This window comes from Mauremys reevesii, linkage group 5 (assembly GCF_016161935.1).
Source record: "Mauremys reevesii isolate NIE-2019 linkage group 5, ASM1616193v1, whole genome shotgun sequence".
In the NCBI taxonomy this organism is placed as follows: Eukaryota; Metazoa; Chordata; order Testudines; family Geoemydidae; genus Mauremys; species Mauremys reevesii.
Genome location: NC_052627.1, coordinates 29793222 through 29811779, shown reverse-complemented (window position 1 = coordinate 29811779; position 18558 = coordinate 29793222). Strand labels below are relative to the sequence as shown.

Below are 18558 nucleotides of genomic sequence, written 5' to 3'. Positions count from 1 at the left end.
CATGCCTCCAGCTTCCATCCAGCACATATCAGCCGATCCATTGTCTACAGCCAACTCCTAAGATATAACCACATTTGCTCCAATCCCTTAGACAGAGACAAACACCTAGAAGATCTTTATCAAGCATTCTTAAAACTACAATACCTACCTGGGGAAGTGAGGAAACAGATTGACAGAGTGAGATGGGTACCCAGAAATCACCTACTACAGGACAGGACCAACAAGGAAAATAACAGAACATCACCGGCCATCACGTACAGCCCCCAGTTAAAACCTCTCCAGCACATTATCAATGATCTTCAACCTACCCTGAAAAATGATCCCTCACTCTCACAGACCTTGGGAGGCAGGCCAGTCCCTGCTTACAGACAGCCCCCCAACCTGAAACAAATACTCACCAGCAACTACACACAATACCACAGAAACACTAACCCAGGAACCAATCCCTGTAACAAACTCCATTGCCTTCTCTGTCCCCATATTTACTCTAGCGACACCATCAGAGGACCCAACCACATCAGCCACACCATCAGGAGCTCATTCACCTGCATGTCTACTAATGTGATATATGCCAACATGTGCCAGCAATGTCCCTCTGCCATGTACATTGGCCAAACCAGACAGTCCTTATGTAAAAGAATAAATGGACACAAATCGGACATCAGGAATGGTAAAATACAAAAGCAAGTAGGAGAATACTTCAATCTTCCTGGACATTCTATAACAGATTTAAAAGTAACTATTCTTGAACAAAAAAAACCTTCAGAAACAGACTTCAAAGAGAAACAGCAGAACTGAAATTCATTTGCAAATTTAACACCATTAATTTGGGCTTGAATAGGGACTGGGAGTGGCTGGCTCATTACAAAAGCAGCTTTGCCTCTCCTGGAATTGACACCTCCTCGTCTATTATTGGGAGTGATCTACATCCACACTGATTGAATTGGCCCTGTCAACACTGGTTTTCTGCGTGTGAGGTAACTCCCTTCTCTTCATGTGTCAGTATATAATGCCTGCATCTGTAATTTTCACTCTATGCATCTGAAGAAGTGGTTTTTTACCCACAAAGTCTTGTGCCCAAATAAATCTGTTAGTTTTTAAGGTGCCACCAGACTCCTTGTTGTTTTTGTGGATACAGACTAACATGGCTACCCCCTGATACTTATAGTCACAATAGTCACTGGACAACATGCTAGAACAAGATTGAGAAGGTAAATTCCTTCCAGGTCTTTCAAAATGTCTATTTAAAACCATACCTTGCAGGTCTAATAACTGGCTCTATAAAAGCACTTTGGGCTGAAACCCTGTATGGTATACAAGCTATTAACAAGAATGCAGCTTTGCTTCACACACTTTATATTTTTTTGCCAGAGTCTAGCAAAAAAAAAAAAATTGCCTTAAACAAATCAAATTTAAAGGTATTTACAGTGGTTACTATTCCCAAGTAAGAAGATCTCAGGGGAAAACTTGTGCTTCTCTCCTGGGTTTTTCACTTCTGTCACTGAAAATGAAAGAGGCACTTGCAAGGACTCCCACAGCATCATATTTTAAAGCAATCTCCTATTTGTTTTGCACTGGACAGCACAGAAGATGCTAAGTCCAAAATTTTCAAATGTGGCCTGTAGTTTTGATGCCTTATATAAAACTACTTCACTGGGAGTGCTCGTGTGCTTAAAGTTAAAGTGTGTGATCAGCTGCATTGGTTTGCTGTGTCAGGGTCTTAGCAATTTATCAATCTGTTTGCAATGAGAACTGAGAGGGATACAGGATGGGAAGAAGAGGTGGAGAGAAAAGGGCAGGAATAGCCAGTACTGTATGAGGGCCCATTAGATTGTGAGTTTAGGGCAGACAATACAATGTGGTCATAAAGGGGCTTTTATGGGGGAAAAATGTACTTCAGTTGGAACTGTGCATGTTCACCTTTGAAAATCAGGCCGTACGTGTCTACAATCAGGCAATCCAAAAATAAAAAACCTTGAATTTGGAGCCACTTTTGAAAATCTGGGCCTTACTATGCACCTCATTGGGTTTCACACAGAGATGGGCTGAGTAAGTAGTGTTGGGCTGCAGATTTAGATTAGTTTTAGGCTAGAGTCTGAGTTTCTGGCTGAATCAGGGCTAGGGTTTGGTCTTGAGTTAGCACCAAAATCTCACAAGCTATTTTGGGTAGATTTCAGTGACACAAGATCTGAAACCAGAAACCAGGCCCATTCAGTTTTGGATCTGACCCAGAGAGCAGGTTTGGCTCTATTTAAAACTGAACACCCCCCTGCCTCCCATGTTGAAGGCGTTTTCATGAAAGATTGTGGTTTGGGTTTATACCTAGTTACCTTAATATTCCATTTGAAACAATCAAGATATTTCCACAAAAAATAGTACCTGTTGGGCATCTGAATTGTTTTACTTACATGTTTTTAAAGTTGTGAATAATCCTATTATATATGTTAATTTTACTAATTACTATTAAATAATTAATACCATTAACATTACTTAATAGTAATAATACATGTTTGTAATATGGTATATATTCCATCTGGGCATTAATGGGGGCCAGAGAGGCCCATTAACCTCTCCGGCTGTACCTGGAGGGTGGGCCAGCCCTACTCAAAAAGGAGTCCTAGCTGGGAGACTGGGTGGGTGTGTTGAAGGCAGGAGGCCTGGAGCAGAGCGGGGCTTTAGAAAGACACACTGTGGTCTCTCCCCTGAATTTGAGAGTGGAGAGACCAGGAGTATCAAGAAAGAAGCCTGAGGGAAGAGTTGGCCCTGGGATCTGCTGCTGAGTAGCGAAGTCTGGCAGGATACCGGGAGAGAGACAGAGCAGCCTGTGGGGGTGCAGCAGGTTCCAGCGGTGAAGCCTGAGAATAGGGCAGGAGGTGTACTTCTAGGGAGAAAGTCCTGGGAGGCTATCAGTGAGGGAACACAAGGATGAAAGGTCAGCTTGAGGAGGGCAGAAGTGGGTTTAAGTTTATCCTTTTGATTTAGGATTTATTAGGGGATTCTGGGGAAGCCCTGGGAGTCCTGGCCCTGAAAGACGGGTGAATGTGGAGAGGCTGTCAGAAAGGCCTATTGATAGGAAGAAGTCCAGGGCAGTGGCAACAAGGAGTCTGGCAGAATCACTCTTAACTGCCTGTCTTGGCGTCCCTGGGCTGGAGCTAGGGTTGCCACCTGTCCAGGTTTTCCCAAGCGCGCCCCTTTGTACCGCTAGCGGTCTCAGGAAATCTGAGAGGGACTTAGATGTCCAATTTTATGGTCTTAAAATAATCCCACATATACCTCAGAGGTGGCAACCCTAGTTGGTGCCCAGGGTACATCTGAGTTCACCTGGCAACCACTGGTAAGGTGCTGTGAAGCCCTGATATAAGGGGCTATGGACTATTGGAAGGCCTGAGAAAAAGGTGCATGAACCCCTGCACTGAACATCGAGGCAATGGATTAGACACTGTGTTTTTGCTGAACTTTGTTCCCCTAGAAGGGATGGGACCTAGCTAGGGGGAGGGGTTTGTAGGGGTGGGGGCTGAGTCATGAGAAAAGGCAGACCATTGCAGGGGGTGCTAGATGAGGAGAGCCTGGTATGCTCTATGAAGGCACACCTGCAGGGAGTACACCCTTCTAAAATGTTAGTTACTGAAGAAAATGTATTTGATACACACATTTCATACTTTACTCTTTAGGGTGATAGGCCCTAACCATGTATTAATCACCTGGGATGAAATGTTTACCTTGTCTGCCAAAATATTTGGAGAGTTGGTTTTGATTTACTCCACAGCAAAACTGTGGTTGTATTTTTTAGTTTTTTTTTTTCAGACATTTTTTTTTAAATTTTATTTTTTTTTGGTGTGTTGCAATAAAAGATACTTTTCTCTATATTGAAATAAGGTAGGGGGAAATGGAGGTTATATTTGTACAGCAAGTGTAATATTGTTTCATATTGCATAAAGAGAGCTTGGACTAGAGTCTGATCTCACTTACATTGACATAATCCTGGAATAACTCCATTAAATTCAGTGAAGCTACTCACATGTTACTAACAGCCAGAGTGGCCACAGTATGTAGTGTATATAAAAAAAGTTGGCTTTGCTGTAGAATGAGAAGGGAGTAGTTTCTACTGAATAAAGTCACTTATTTAATGCAAAAATGCACCACGGATTTCAATAGGACTTTGCCTAATTAGCAGACTACTTAGGAGTTCTGCATAATACTGACATAATATGATATAGTTACTGTGCAAGAAGGCTAAGATGGTTGCTGCTGCACCTGAGGGGACAAAAACCACATTCCACTTGGGAAAATGTCCTGTGCTATTTGTACTGTTAGTTAAGACTAATCATTAAACAAACAGGCAAAAGCTAAGCTGTAAGGGATACATTTTCCATTTGCGATGTGGGAATTAATTCCATCAGCAAGAATAGGAGCTGTATTTTGTATTGAATAATCTGCGTACTGCTTTGAAAATTGACCCCATAAATCTGATGAGTTTACAAAAGCAAGGGAACGCAGAGTGGCGCTATGGTTTGACCAAGGGATGATCTTGCTCCAGCTTTAACTCTTGCTGGCCGTTTCCAAACAAATGGTCAAATGAATGCTTTGCCGGGGTGTGTGCACGTGTGGGTACAGATTATGAAATATTCTTTTTGTCAAAGGATTAAACTTGAGTGGTTTGCCTGAGCATTTTATACAGCACTGTACATCTAACTACCCAAAGAGACTTTTTTTTCTTTCTATTTTTGCTTCCTGTAGAGTGTCAGGATTTCTGCTTCCAGATGGCCCACTGGTATAGTCTGTTCTCAGAAAAAGCAACCAAGGGGAGCGCTTTTTGGTTCTGCATCTGGCTTAGGTTTAGGTTTGATTTCAAGATTCAGGTTCAAGGCTGAATGAAGTCAAGAGTTCAGGGTTATTGACACTGAAATCTCAAAGGTGGTGGTGGCAGCCTCAGATGGTGAAAAACATACCAGGTTGGCCATTCTCCAGGTGGTTTTTCTCCATTTTTGGCAGAAAAATCTGCCTGTGACCCAGAAAATAAGACCCTCACTGGTTTTGGCTCTACCCTGGATCTAAAGCTGTTGGGAAGAGTAAACAGAGGTATTCAAGTATGAACCTACCCTGCCTTCCCAAATTCCAAGGGGCTTAGATAAGAGGTTCTCATTTTGGCCCATCTCTACTGTTGTTCCATTTCCTAAAGGCCTCTCACATACCACATAGGCTGTAGTACTTGGCCACAGCACAGTGTGTTAAGAGCAGAATATAATCATCCCTCTCTTGTAAGGACACTATGTGAGATTTTGTTAGCACATAAATATTGTCTTGAGGCAGTAGTTTCTTGTATTTAATCAACATAGAATTAAACACATTGCTGGCTTGAATTTTCATACACAGAAGTCCAAGTGACAAAAGCATTACTAAGGACACCTGGTTTCTATTCCTGGTTCTGTCACTGACCTGCTGGGTGACCTTGGGCACATTGCTTCACTGCGCTATATCTCAGTTTTTGCATCTGTGAAATGGGGGCGACAATGCTTACCTTCTATTTCAAGGTACTTTGAGAACACTAGCCGAGAAGCACTGTAAGAGCTAAGTATTGTGACAGAGTTCCTCCTCTACCTTGGTGGGTCCTGCACCAGCCCAGAGAACTTCCCCTCTGGTAGAAGCCACAGTCCAGGTTAATTCCTCCTATGATTGATCAGAAGTTGGGAGATTTGGGGGAAACCCAGGCCTGCCCTCTACTCCAGGTTCCAGCCCAGGGCTGGACTGCAGCTGTCTCGAGTGCCTTCTGGTACAGTTGCACAATAGCTACTTCCCCATGGCCTCCTCCCAACACCTTCTTTGTCCTCACCACCAGACCTTCCTCCTGATGTCTGATAACGCTTGTACTTCTCAGTCCTCCAGCAGGATGCCTACTTGCTCTCAGCTTCTTGCACGCCTCTTGCTCCATTCCTCACACACACACTTCCTCTCCTCTGGCTCCCTTTAGCCTGACTGGGGTGAGCCCTTTTATAGCATCAGAGGGGCCTTAATTAGAGTCAGGTGCTTAACAGCCTCACCTGACTCTTAGCAGGTTAATTGGAGTCAGGTGTTCTCATCAGCCTGGAGCAGCCCCTGCTCTGGTCAGTCAGGGAACAGAAAACTGTTTATCCAGTGGCCAGTATATCTCCCTTCGACTACTTTGCTGTTCCCAACTGCCTGGGTCTATCACAGTGTGCTTATTGTCCAGCAAAATAATATGCTTGTACATTAAAAGTTTAGCATAATTAGTTAAATTAAAGTATGGCTTTGATTTAACTGCAAAATTTAAAAAACATGGATGTTTTTGTTGATGTAGGGCTGTGGAAGAATATGTTCATGTTTCAGTAGTGGAGTGTGTCGGTGGTAGTGTAGGCTGCAATTCCCAGTACTGAGGCCTGGAACAAGCAATGTTGTGTTTAATGTTTTGTTAAAAAGAGAAGCATTGTTCCAAACTGGACCGGGGGCGGGCGGGGCGGAGAGGAGGGAAGGGAGCCTGTTTATTGAAACTCTCATGTGGTAGGCCAGCAGTTCTCTTCTGAGGATGGGTGGGGTAGGAAGAATAAAATACTGGGTGGTGTGTAGGGACGAATGAAGTTGTGGGAAGACCACTGGAACTGTCAGCGTGACTGAGCAAACTGTTTGATGGTTAAAGAGGTTTAAAGGGCACGTGGAGGTTGGGAAGAACTCCACGGGCCCTTTAAGAAAGGAGAGACCTGCTCAGAAAACTTCAGCAGAAGTTACTGTGACTCTTTCAGTTTTATGAAAGCAAAGGGGTGTACAGTTTCTCAAAGGACTGTTTCTGTGTCTGTGCATTCCACCTTTCCATTCAGAGTGCAACAGGGCCAGTCTTCGACCAAATGGCACCCCAGGCAAGAAGCGTCTTCGACACCTCCCACCCTCCATTTGTTCAACTTTTGAATACAGACTACTGGAAACATTTAACTTCAAACATTCTATTTTCCCTTTTGTTGCTAACAACAAAAACAGCACCCTGAGCCCGGGTCCCCAGGCAGTCGCCTGGGTCATTCGCCCCTAAATCCAGCCTTTAATGTAATATAAACATGATGAATAGAGCTTTTCTAAAGTTAAAATCAAAAGATTATGATCCTTTTGAAACCCATTACCAGTAAAAATTCCTTTTATGCACATTTAAAATGTACACACATTATATACTCGGAAAGAATAAAGATGTTTGTGTGTGTGTATAAAAATCATAGTAGGGGTGGGGCATGAAGTGAGATACAATAGGAACACCATAGTCTGATGGCCAAAGAATTGCCTATGTCACCCTATAACCACACCTGACAGAGTTATTACCCCAAGAGATAATATAAGAAAATAAAACACAGAAAAATAATTTATTTTGAACCAAAAGTTAAAATTTTATTTCGAATAGCAATATCCCTCCCCAAAATAAAAATAAAATTCCTTTTATGTAGTGAAATATCCATTTGAAAATGGCAAAATAAAGATATTTCTCTTATTATTCTCTCCTAGTTATTGTACACATTTAATCTTATCTGAATAGCAATCTAGCTTGAGGTTTAATACTTCAAGAAACCTAAAAGGTATATTGGCTTTTGAGAAAGCAGAAAAGTCAATCAGAGCTGTGGGGTGGGTGGGTTTGTTTTTTGGCAGATGGGCCTATTTGAAGGTGCCCAGGATTAGGAAGAAGTGGGACCTCTCAGGAATATCATTATGTAAGGGGAATACTGCTGTATGTCCAATAGGAAAGAGATTCAAACACATCGAGTCGGCAAAATACAGCATTCCACTGAGATACTGTCATTTTAGGAAAGGCCCATTAGCTCCCAAGCTGCAGAACTCACTCTGCAAAAGCAGCAAAGAGTCCTGTGGCAACGAAGTGGGTATTCACCCACGAAAGCTCATGCTCCAAAACGTCTGTTAGTCTATAAGGTGCCACAGGACTCTTTGCTGCTATTACAGATCCAGACTAACACGGCTACCCCTCTGATACTTGTCACTCTGCAAAGCTGATCTAACTTGGTATAGCTGGTTATCTTGAAACCTGCTAGGCAGTTTTGGCTCCCACAGGTGCTGATCCTGCAACTAGTTCCGAGTGCGTAAAGCCCTCTCTGCCCATGTACAGCCACAGTGACTTTGGTGGAGCTCTGCATGGGCGTGAATCCAGTTGCAGGATATGGGTCTTTTGTCTTTAATTAAATGAACATAAGATATATAGAAATAAAATAACAGAAAAATATTGACGATTTCTCCTTATAAACTCTGCAGTTCATTTAGGCAGGGTAATGTGGCTAAGGATTAATGACTTGTGTCTTCAGGGCCTGTGATGTGCTGAGGAACCTCAACACCCATTGAACTTAGCAGGATTTAGGTCTTTTATCACATTGTAGGATTGGACTGTAAAGGCCTGACCCAAAGCCCACTGAAGTCAATGGATGTCTTTCCAGCCACTTCAATGGGCTTCAAATCAGGCCCTGAAGGAGAGAGACATCACACCAATGCTGGAGCTCATCATCATCTATTCAAATTGCTTCCTCTATCAAAGCCAGTTTATTACTATACATAAAGTATACCTATATTTATTTGTATATAAATATATTATACTGTTATAAGCGGTTCTGAAATACAGGACAGAAAAGCAAACAATTAACTTGTTTTGATACATCACAGTGCACTAACATACTATATCTGGCACCTGCCCACAAAGGCTGCTGTTTTCATAGTTACAATCATTTGTGTTTTACACAGTCTGTTACATAAAATTGATTACCTGAATACAATAGGAGTTTAGCTCACTTAAGTGTTTGTCAACTGATATATTCTCCCAAGACTTAATGTTATGAGAGAGAAGAAACATATGGAAATCAAGTCTTCAGGGTCAAACAAATCATAGAAAAATTCTGAAGTTGTCAAACACTTGAGTGGGACCAAGGAGCCACTGTTCAATTAACTACTCAACAAAATGTGTAGGGACAGACCATTTTCCACCAGCCACGGTAGTATAAGCTATATAGGATACAACCCATTTACATTAGACTCATTTTTAGAAAGGTTCCTAATCCACATTTTAACCTCTCACATCTAATATCCTAAGCACCCTGATTTGTAAATGGCTTTTATCAGTAACTATCATCTCTTGGAAAACAGGACAGGATTGCCTTGTCATATCTACTGTAACATACATCCTAATCCATGATTCCAACTACTCAGGTTGCTTGTTGACTGTATTCCATTTGCATGGCTGTGTCCTTATTTTGTAAGGTTAAAAACAGTTGTTAGTTTACTGTGACATTCTCCTGGTTGGGCTCCAGGGGAGTAGCTCTCCTTTGCATCCAGTCACTCTTATGCGCTATCTGGGAGATTGGACACAAATCATTTGTGACTCTGATGTACAAATGTTTGTAAGCATGGGTTATTTTCCCACAGGCACAACTTAAAGAGCTTTCAGACTTACCCTACTTTTTTGACATTTTTATTAACCAGTTGAAAATATTTTCTTTAAATAGTCACTATACAATTTCACTGCTCAGCAAGAACCAAATTCTGCTCTTAGCTTCATGAGTGTAAATCTAGAGTAACTCCACTGACTCCAGTGAACTCATACTGGATTTATACTTGTGTAAATCAGAACAGAATTGGGCCCCAGTGGGCTGAATTCATAATTTGTGTAACTTCCTTGACTTCACAAGGCCAAATGAATCTCATGAACTGTGCTGCCAACTGTCATTATTTTATCCTAGGTTTACAATACTTAAGAGTTTTTCTTACAGTCTGAGCTCCTGGAGTCATGTGACTAAAACAGAGTCTTAGCTTTCATTGAAAAAAGATAAGTCTCTAGCCCTCGTGTTTGTAGAGTAGAGGTTGAAACTGTGACCGCATCCCTAAGGCTCAAAATGCTGAAGGCAAAGAAAAATAAACCCAACACTTATTATTTTTAAATCATGATTTTTAGGGCCTGACTCATGAATTTTGAACAATTTGGATTGGCAATACTGCATAAACTTCAGTGGAATTACACCAGGACTGAAGCTGGCCCCCATAGGTTTAACCCTAATGTTATTGGGTGAAATGACAGGGGCCTGAAGGGGATGTGTGCTTTTTTGAAACTAAAAATATAAAAACAAAGATTTTTGTATTTGGACTTAATCTAATTTAAAGGAATTGAGACTATCACATTTGAATCCAGTGAAACTTCATCAGTAAAAATTCTACTGTACAGTACTGCAATATAAATAGGACATAAGTAAATGAGTCCATGGTATGGCATCAGATAAAGCAAATGACCGTTCAATTTTCAGTGCAGCCGTCAATTTACACAAATATACTGCCGAATATGATTCTGATCCTGCAATCCATTAATAAGTAGTTCTTATCCGAGTAGCCCTATTTATTTGCATGAAGACTTTACTCAGTAGTTGAGCTCCCATTGACTTTGGGGACCTCGGTATGTACTTGGATTACTAGTCCATGCTGAACTCCTTGCTACCACATCTTCACTCCTGTTACTCATGCTAGCTTTAATCCAGCTAGCACGGGTTTGCCTACCCATCCTATACTCGCAACTTCATTTGCTCTGCAGATGTATTCGTTGTGGAGTAAAGTATTACTCAGTGCGTGAAATTCTGGTTTTGTTTAAGTCAATGGCAAAACTCAATCTCGTCCTACATTTTTAATACAGTATCATTTGTTTTTCATCTTGACAAATTAAACAAAATGTGTAAAATATACAGTATTTTTTGAAAATACTGCACAGAAATAATTGTTTTTAAAAAGTCTACGGTATTATTTCCTCTCTGTTATACCACTGAGACTAGCCCACAATACCTACCTATGGTCTAGCTTCTTATTTCTAAGGTTTACTGAGCCTTTAAATAAACATAAAATAAATTAAAATGAATGCATTTTTTCCCCATTACTCAGATAAAAGAAGTAGCATTATAGGGTGAAAATGTTAGCCTCATTCAAGTCAATGGCAAAACTCCCATTGATTTCAGTGGAGTCAGGATTTCACCCCTAATTTCAAAACACATGTGGGTCACTTTCATCTTTTTATTTCAGCCTGCATAGAAATGATTAGAGACCACAGAAACACAGAACTGAACATCTGTATGGCACAATCGTTGGCTTGTTACTGATGCTTCTGTTCTGACTGAATTCAAGTTTAATTTTGTCTTTTTCATCCTTAATTATTTTTCTTCTCTTCAGTTACTGCTACCTTTAAGCCCTGGCAAAAGTTAAGCAGGAGAAAACAGCTTATTGTGCATTATAATTATCTACTTCCAAATTTGTGAAATACCATCGTTTACATGTTTAATTTTCTTTTTGTCTAATAGCGCTTATACAGTAGTTCTATCATTTAAGCTCACATCATCTTCATTACTGAATATCACATTTTGCTGTTGGTTGTGTACCATAAAATAAGGCCAGAACATCAATAACATAAGTAACACACATGTAAACTTGTTTTTCTGGTTGTTATAGTTATGGGTAGGCCCCCAAGGACTTTCTGATTCTTTTAAAAGCATTCACATAATACGGAATGTAACTTTATTTTTTTTCTTCTTCACATAATGAGACACTGAAAGCCCTTCTCGTCTCTAATAGGATATTAAGCAGCTCTGTTTTTATGAATGTCAGCACAATTAAAGCCAAAATAATAATAATACTAATACTTTGTACTGTACAATCTCAAATTAAAGCAAGAAAGATAATGACAACTTTTGCATTAGCCAGAAAATGTGATTCTCTTCCACTGGATTTTTTTCTTGTTGACAAGTCACATAATGTGTATATGGGTGTAGTTGTGTATATTCTGTGCAGAACAGCAACCCCTATTCTGTTCATCTAGTTCTTCTAATTGTTTAGTTAAACTAACAAACTGATACAATTTAGAATACTACATTAACACATTTAACATCAACTTTACATACTTGCTTTTTTTAAATACTAGGAACTTGTACACATTTTATTTGGCTTTGTAAGGACTGAAATATTACAGATAATGCAATCTACTTTTCTTTGAAAGAATATGGCTCTTATCAACTAACTCTCTCTGAGGTTCAGAGTGAAATACCTTTTCTTCTATCTGTAGCTGACTTGAGAACAGGATGTCTTCTTAAGTGGTCAGCAGGATGCTACAGTACAGATTGTTCTTAATTAAGGATAATTCTCTCCGGACATTAGAGTTAAGCTGTTGCAGCAAAATTATTTCATTTAGATTAATTTTTCTATAGAAGTCTCAAGAAAAACTATTCCAAGTATGTTTTGTTGTAGTATCTCCACATGACCAGAGGAGGGCACTTTAAACATCTTTGCACTGCTCATGAAGCAAATGCAGAAACACAGTGTTACCCAATGTCACATACAGTCCTGCCGAATGCTATTAAGGTTGCAGATATCTTTTTCTGAAGTTCACAAAAATATAAAATATGTGCTGTACCACAGGGCTCTGTTCTGTAGATAGAGAGAGTGCCTATCTCTAGCTATCTAGATTTTCTTCTGATTCCTCCCCACTTTCATTTTCTTCAACTTCTATTATACTGCTAATTAGTCTGAGACTCACAGATAATTGTTAAAAATATCTGGGGGTTCTCTCCCTCCCCCTCCCCATCCACTGCTCTGTTGCTAGCCCTAGGTAATTTAACAGAGATTGATTTAACCCTCTGTATTATTCTGCTGCAGAAATTCCTTGACTTTGATGCACTTGGAAAAAGCACTCTCTGAGATATGATATGTATTGAAACAGCACATCTCATCACATTAAAATCTTGTAAAATTACTAGTCCCCCCTGCCTGCTCAAAGCACTGATGTTGCATACCAGATCTGCATGCACAGCATAGTACAGAATGGAGAAATCAATCTTTTATTCACTACATTCACTACTGGAATGGAGTTCAATGACGTTCCATAATAAACATTCAAGATAGCATTCACTTTTCATTTTGGGGGTAAACATGTCAACCCTTTAGGATAAAGTTTTTAATTTTGTAACTGTACTGGTATCATAGACACAAACAGTTTGCTCTCTGCTTTGTTTTGTTCAAATTTAATGCAGAAAAAAGATTAGAAAGGATATAGAAATAATTTGTTTTTAATAAAAGTCTTTCTTCCATCTTTGGGGAAGAACAACGCTTATTTTTTCCCCCACAAAATGTTATTTTCCTTCCTTTTTCAGAGCTGACAGGTACAAAAGGAAGATGTCTTTCCTCAGCAGTCCTTTGAGATGGAGTAGAATTCAGTGAGTCCTCACCATGATAGGATCATAAACTTACTGGTTTAAACCAACCTAGCTGTCCCTAAGCTGCTGAGTTTTAGCTGCACCATACATGTTTCCTTGTGCCATTTTCTTTTGTTTGTTTTTATTTTGTTTTTCTTGATGACCCTGAGCTATGGCTTCTGTCTTGTTTATACCACTAGTCAGCCTTCCTTGCTTTTCTGGTTTTGCCGACGTAGGCCTCAAAGAAGAAATGGCAGAATAACACGAAGTAGCTGAGGTACATGAGAGAAGACCAGATGATGTTCTGAACATGGGAGTGGCACTGCCCCTGCTGCATCCAGGAGAAGACCAGATAATTAACTACACAACCAATCAACATCTGAGTGATCTGTGATAAGGTGATGAACATGGCAAACTTGCGTGAGACTCTGAAGCCAGCAGCCCGCAAGGCATAGTAAGAGTACATAACGGCGTGGACCCCATAGTTCATGGTCATAAACCAGCCGCCGCCAGCCACCATGTCCTTGTAAGAGTACCAAGAATAAAGCAGCACCGTAATGTGGTGGTACCAGTGCAGGAAGATGAGCTTCTGTTTTCTAAGAATAATGAATATTGTATCTCCTGTAAGAGAAAAGACAGGGGGGAAATATCAGAAACAAATCAAACTACTTTGTAATTCTTATGTTCTGCCAGGTTTAAAATGGTGGGAAGTTATTTAGATTGTAAAGTTTTGGGGCATTGATAAAAACCTCAGATCTAAACACCCCATAACTTTATTGGAGTTTAGAAACTACTTCTGTATGTATGTCCAGAGCCAGATTTTACAAGTGTCCCGTTATCTTTATGATGGGGAACCAAAACTCCAGGTCCAAACACTGTCTGCACTGGTGGGGTCTTTCTTTGAAAAGAACATAGGATCCAATCTTTGTGACATGGCTAACTGCTATTTTAAAATGCTACTGCTTAATTTAGAAACATTCTCTGCTCAGGAGGCAATCTATGAAAGTCTCTCGTAAGCACTGTAGTTTTTACTTGTGTTTTGACGTTCTGAGTACAAGCAATGTCCATTTGTCTGATGCAACTTCAGGAAACAGTGGTATTTAACAGACACCAGGAAACCACGTTTAACAAACCAAAAGCTAATTATAATAAGGTAAGACTGACTATGTGTTGTCCCTGAGGTTATATGGCAAAAATTCAAGTCAACATTTTCACACCTAGGTGCCTAAAATTAGACCCCTAAGGCACATGAATGAAAGTATCTGATTTCCAACCCCTGCTCACATGAAAGTCAATGAGTGGTAGCTGCTCAGCCAGTTTTTACTAGGTGCCTAAATATGGATTTAAGTGCCCAAATGTAGATGGCCCTACCCCCCAGGTTTGAAAATTTCAATCACAGAGCACAAAGATTTTGTATCACTGGATCCTGGCATATAGGACAAAGTGAAGAAAACTCCTTATGGACCTGTCCTTTCCTGTGTCTGTTTGCCAGTGGAATTACAGTGGGGTGAGAGCAGAATCAGGCTCTGTGGAGTTACACAATGCAGTGACAGTCATGGGTAACTCAGGGAAGAGTTTGGTGTGCCATTGTGTTTTCACCAATAAATATCTAGTCATCTGTGGTACTCAGTGTTAATATAAATAGGAGCAGGAGGGACTATACTAAAAATGTTTCTCTAGTAAAGTTCTGTGTCTGTGTAACTCTTAAGAAATCTGTTTAATATACGTGTCTTCAGAGTTTGTATGAAGAATATTATAACTTGAGCAAACTATTGTCAAATCGTTCACTGTTGATCTACACAAAGTTCATTAACAAAGAAAGTGAATCTCTCTGCAAAAGGCTTTAGGTTTTTCCCTCCATGAAAGCAGGATTTTTTTAACCTAACTGATGGTATTGTTAAAGGGACTGTAGTGGTTGGGAAGGTGGAGGGAATATAACATAAAACAATGAATACAGTCAAGTTTTTCAAAATGATGAGTGACTTTGAGTCCTCAGTTTTTTGGCTGCCCAACTTGGGACACCTGTAACGGGGCTGATTTTCAGGGGCAGGTGCTCAGCAATTTCTGTTAATAAGGTACATCTAAGATGCCTCAAAAACCTGAGCCAAATCACTAATTACATTTGAGAATCTTGGTTGCACCTTCCACTGACACTTCACTCAGAGCCCGCACCCAACCATGTCTGAGGTTTTGAAAAGTTTCTGGGACTTTTTTTCTGCCATTGGTTGTCATTTCCCCACATTTCTGCACTTCCTGGTTGTGGCTTGACTAAAAGTACTAAATAATGGAAATCGTAAAAAGAAAAGTCCTCTGCTGTTTCTAGCCAAACTGAAGCAGGAAGTACCGGACATCTCAAGGGAGAACCTGCTCTCATGAGAGTTTGAACTCATTTTTTAAGACTTGGGTCAATAAATGTTGTTCTCAGTAGCTCCATTAATGGCAATGGAGTCATTCTGGATTGACTGACTAGTGTGACAGCATCATACAGTATGAATAAGTATCTGAATGCTTGATATTTATGCAAATCAGCCTGAAACACCTGCATTCACTTACTACTATGCAAAATGCTACTGTATATGTAACCTGTACCACTGGAGAGGGAGTGCATGTGTAAACACTTCCTGGTTTTAGAGAGAAAATGGGGTAATTCTGAAATACCTCATATCCCTTTCTTCCAAATTCTCATGCTATTGCTGCAGAAATGTGTTTTAGTCTTCTTTCCACTTACTGTTTCTTTCCTCTCTTCCTGCTGTTTGCCACTACTGCATTGATCTTAATTATTTTATTTATATGCATATGCTCTTCTTATAGACAGTGATTTATGTGGGGCGGGGGAGTGTAAAGCATGAACCACAAAGTGTGTTTATATGTGCATATATCCTTGGAAAAAAGATGAACGTTAGTGAGGGGGTGGAACTAAACCTATGCCTTACATGCTAATGCTACAGTTATGCACGCTTCTGTTTGCTTCATTAGCTGCAGGAATGCTGAGTCACATTGGTTAGAATCTACATTTCTAGCAGATAGTTCCTAATTTTAACAAAACCAAATCTAAGTGAGTTTTCATGTAATTCAAACAGTAAGAAACCAAAGAGTCTAAAACAGCATGAAGGGGGCTGTGTGTCTTCTTGTCTCATGTGCTGATAAATTGCTAATCTGAAATCCACTGAACTGAGTTTGCTGCTGAAATACAAACCTATTCCTGCTGTTTATCTGTATCTAGTGAATTCTGCCGCTCTGTGAGGTTTCAGTAACCTGCAGCCTCAGTAGTGAACCGGAGGGCTGCTGAATCATTGTCCCCTACTTTGTATTAAGACCATTCTCTCTCATACTACTAAGTCCTATGAGCAGCAAACATACAGGCTGGGTACTAAACATACTCTAGCAAGTATATTCTTTATAGCCTTACAAAAAATGCTGGAGAGAAAACCATTTACAAAATATGCATCCAATAGGAGGGTGGGTGGAAGAACTACAATACTATGGGAAAGGTGTTTATTTTCTGTCTGCAAGAAGCAAACTGCCAACTAGGTTTCTGGTATGTTTAGGGTAGGGGGAAACACAATGTCCCTGTGTGTACACACACAAAATAAGGACAAATAAAACAGAACTGAGGTAGAATATGACCTGAAGCCTCTTGCTTCCATAGCTTGATGTTGTTGTGTGTGGCTTCCAGATTTATATACAATAAGGCAGACGTTGAGTCACTCTGCAAATCACTCTATTAATGTTTATCTGTAATGACTGACTGCTTCAGACATGGGGCACCCTGTACAGTCTGACAGTGATTTCTTTTTGTGGTTATTTATGGGACAGGCCTAGATAAGGTTATGGAGGAACCTAGTGTATTGCTCTATACTGGGTTCAGGACCTGTCCCCATGCAATCAGTCAAAGTACAGTGATAAGCCCGAGGCTGCAACTTTCCCTTGACACTAGATACAGTCAGTGTGATGTCTATTTTTGGTTATTGAACCTGTGACCTACAGAGCTTAACCGTGAACTTGAACAGCTTGAGTTTAAGGACCCTGGCTGAAAGCTGTAACAGGTTCATCTCTGGTGCAGACAACACAGAGGGGGGGCACTGAACAATGGGTTACATCAGGTTTTCTTGACCTGCTGACTAATATGTATGTTCCTGAGCTACCAGCTGCACAAAGTTGAATAGCCCCAGGAACCTGGACCTAAAAGCACTGCTATTTCTAGATGGAATATCTTTGGTTCCTTCCCCAACCCCCAATTTCTACTGATCCTAGATGGCTTTTAGGGTGGCTTCCCATGGCCATATGGAGCAGTCAACCGCTTCTTCTCCTTATACTCCAGGCTGGATAATTTGTTCTGGTTGCACATTCTGGGAATTTCTATTAAACTTTATTTTTATTCTGAACAAATTGCATCAGGAGTATGGGCCGGATTCTGCCTTCACTTACGCTGATATATGCGAAGAGTAACTTTAATGCCATTTTACTGGTGAAAAGCTCATAGCAGAGGATGTATCAGACCTTAAGTATATCTGTATGTTGGTTGTTCAATTTCAGTCAAGAAGCCATGGGCACTAGCTCAGTGGCTGATATCCAACTCTAGTTGGTAGCAGACTACCCAAAAACAATTAATTTTTAGTTATGTTCAATGAGTTGATGGTCACTAGGTGCCCACATCACCAAAACCACAAACACTAACTAGCACCTACCTCAGAAGAGACCAAAGACCGAAGAGAGACCTACAATATCATTCCTATATGTCACCTGTCTAGATCAGGCTTGGGGTATATTAGCAGGGTAGTATGGGGAAGCTTGCATTGCCAGTGCCTGTACTATATCTGAGAGAGCACTTCATGGTCCAGCACTGCTGAGCTAACAAATTTAACAAATACTAAATTTAGAAATAGGGTCAGGGCCCAACTATTTTGCAGGAGGCCTGTGTATATGATCATTAAAATAAAGGAATGAATTTTCCAATGCCTTGGCTGGTACAACCATTAGATAAAGGCTTATTTATCTCTAGATAAAGTGAGAGGAGAAACAAGGGATCCTATGAAGAGAGAAATGAAAAACAATACAACGTGGGCTTATTTGACACTGTCAGTCACCTTCTATGGGAGAAGAGATTGCCCCAGCATGAATATTTTCCTTAATCAACAGGTGACAGACTGCCCCCAATCTAGCAGATAACACTAGGTAACTCTCACTTCCACTATGAACTGCTAATAGGGGTTAGGTTGTCCCTAACCCTAGCATAGGTGTGTAGAAATAGTGAGGAAAACAAGGGCACAAAAGGTCTCTCTCTGCCTCCTTCCACACCCTCCAAAAAAGTCAAGGAGAAATAAGGTCCCCTGTGCTTGGAGGAGCACAGAGACTG

At 40.4% G+C, this 18558-nt stretch overlaps 1 protein-coding gene across 5 annotated transcripts in view; it reads right to left on the bottom strand.

The window, feature by feature from the left end:
* Positions 1-7420: 7420 nt before the first annotated feature.
* Positions 7421-18558, bottom strand: part of ELOVL6 (ELOVL fatty acid elongase 6) — a 129841-nt gene continuing 118703 nt past the window's right edge. For 4 of the 5 annotated variants that reach the window (XM_039542362.1, XM_039542365.1, XM_039542364.1 and 1 more), the window contains one exon: positions 7421-13823. In XM_039542362.1, the coding sequence (XP_039398296.1) occupies positions 13399-13823 (425 nt within the window). In that variant the 3' untranslated portion in view covers positions 7421-13398. The remainder of the gene's footprint in view (positions 13824-18558) is intronic. The other variant, XR_005599757.1, reaches the window with a different exon arrangement.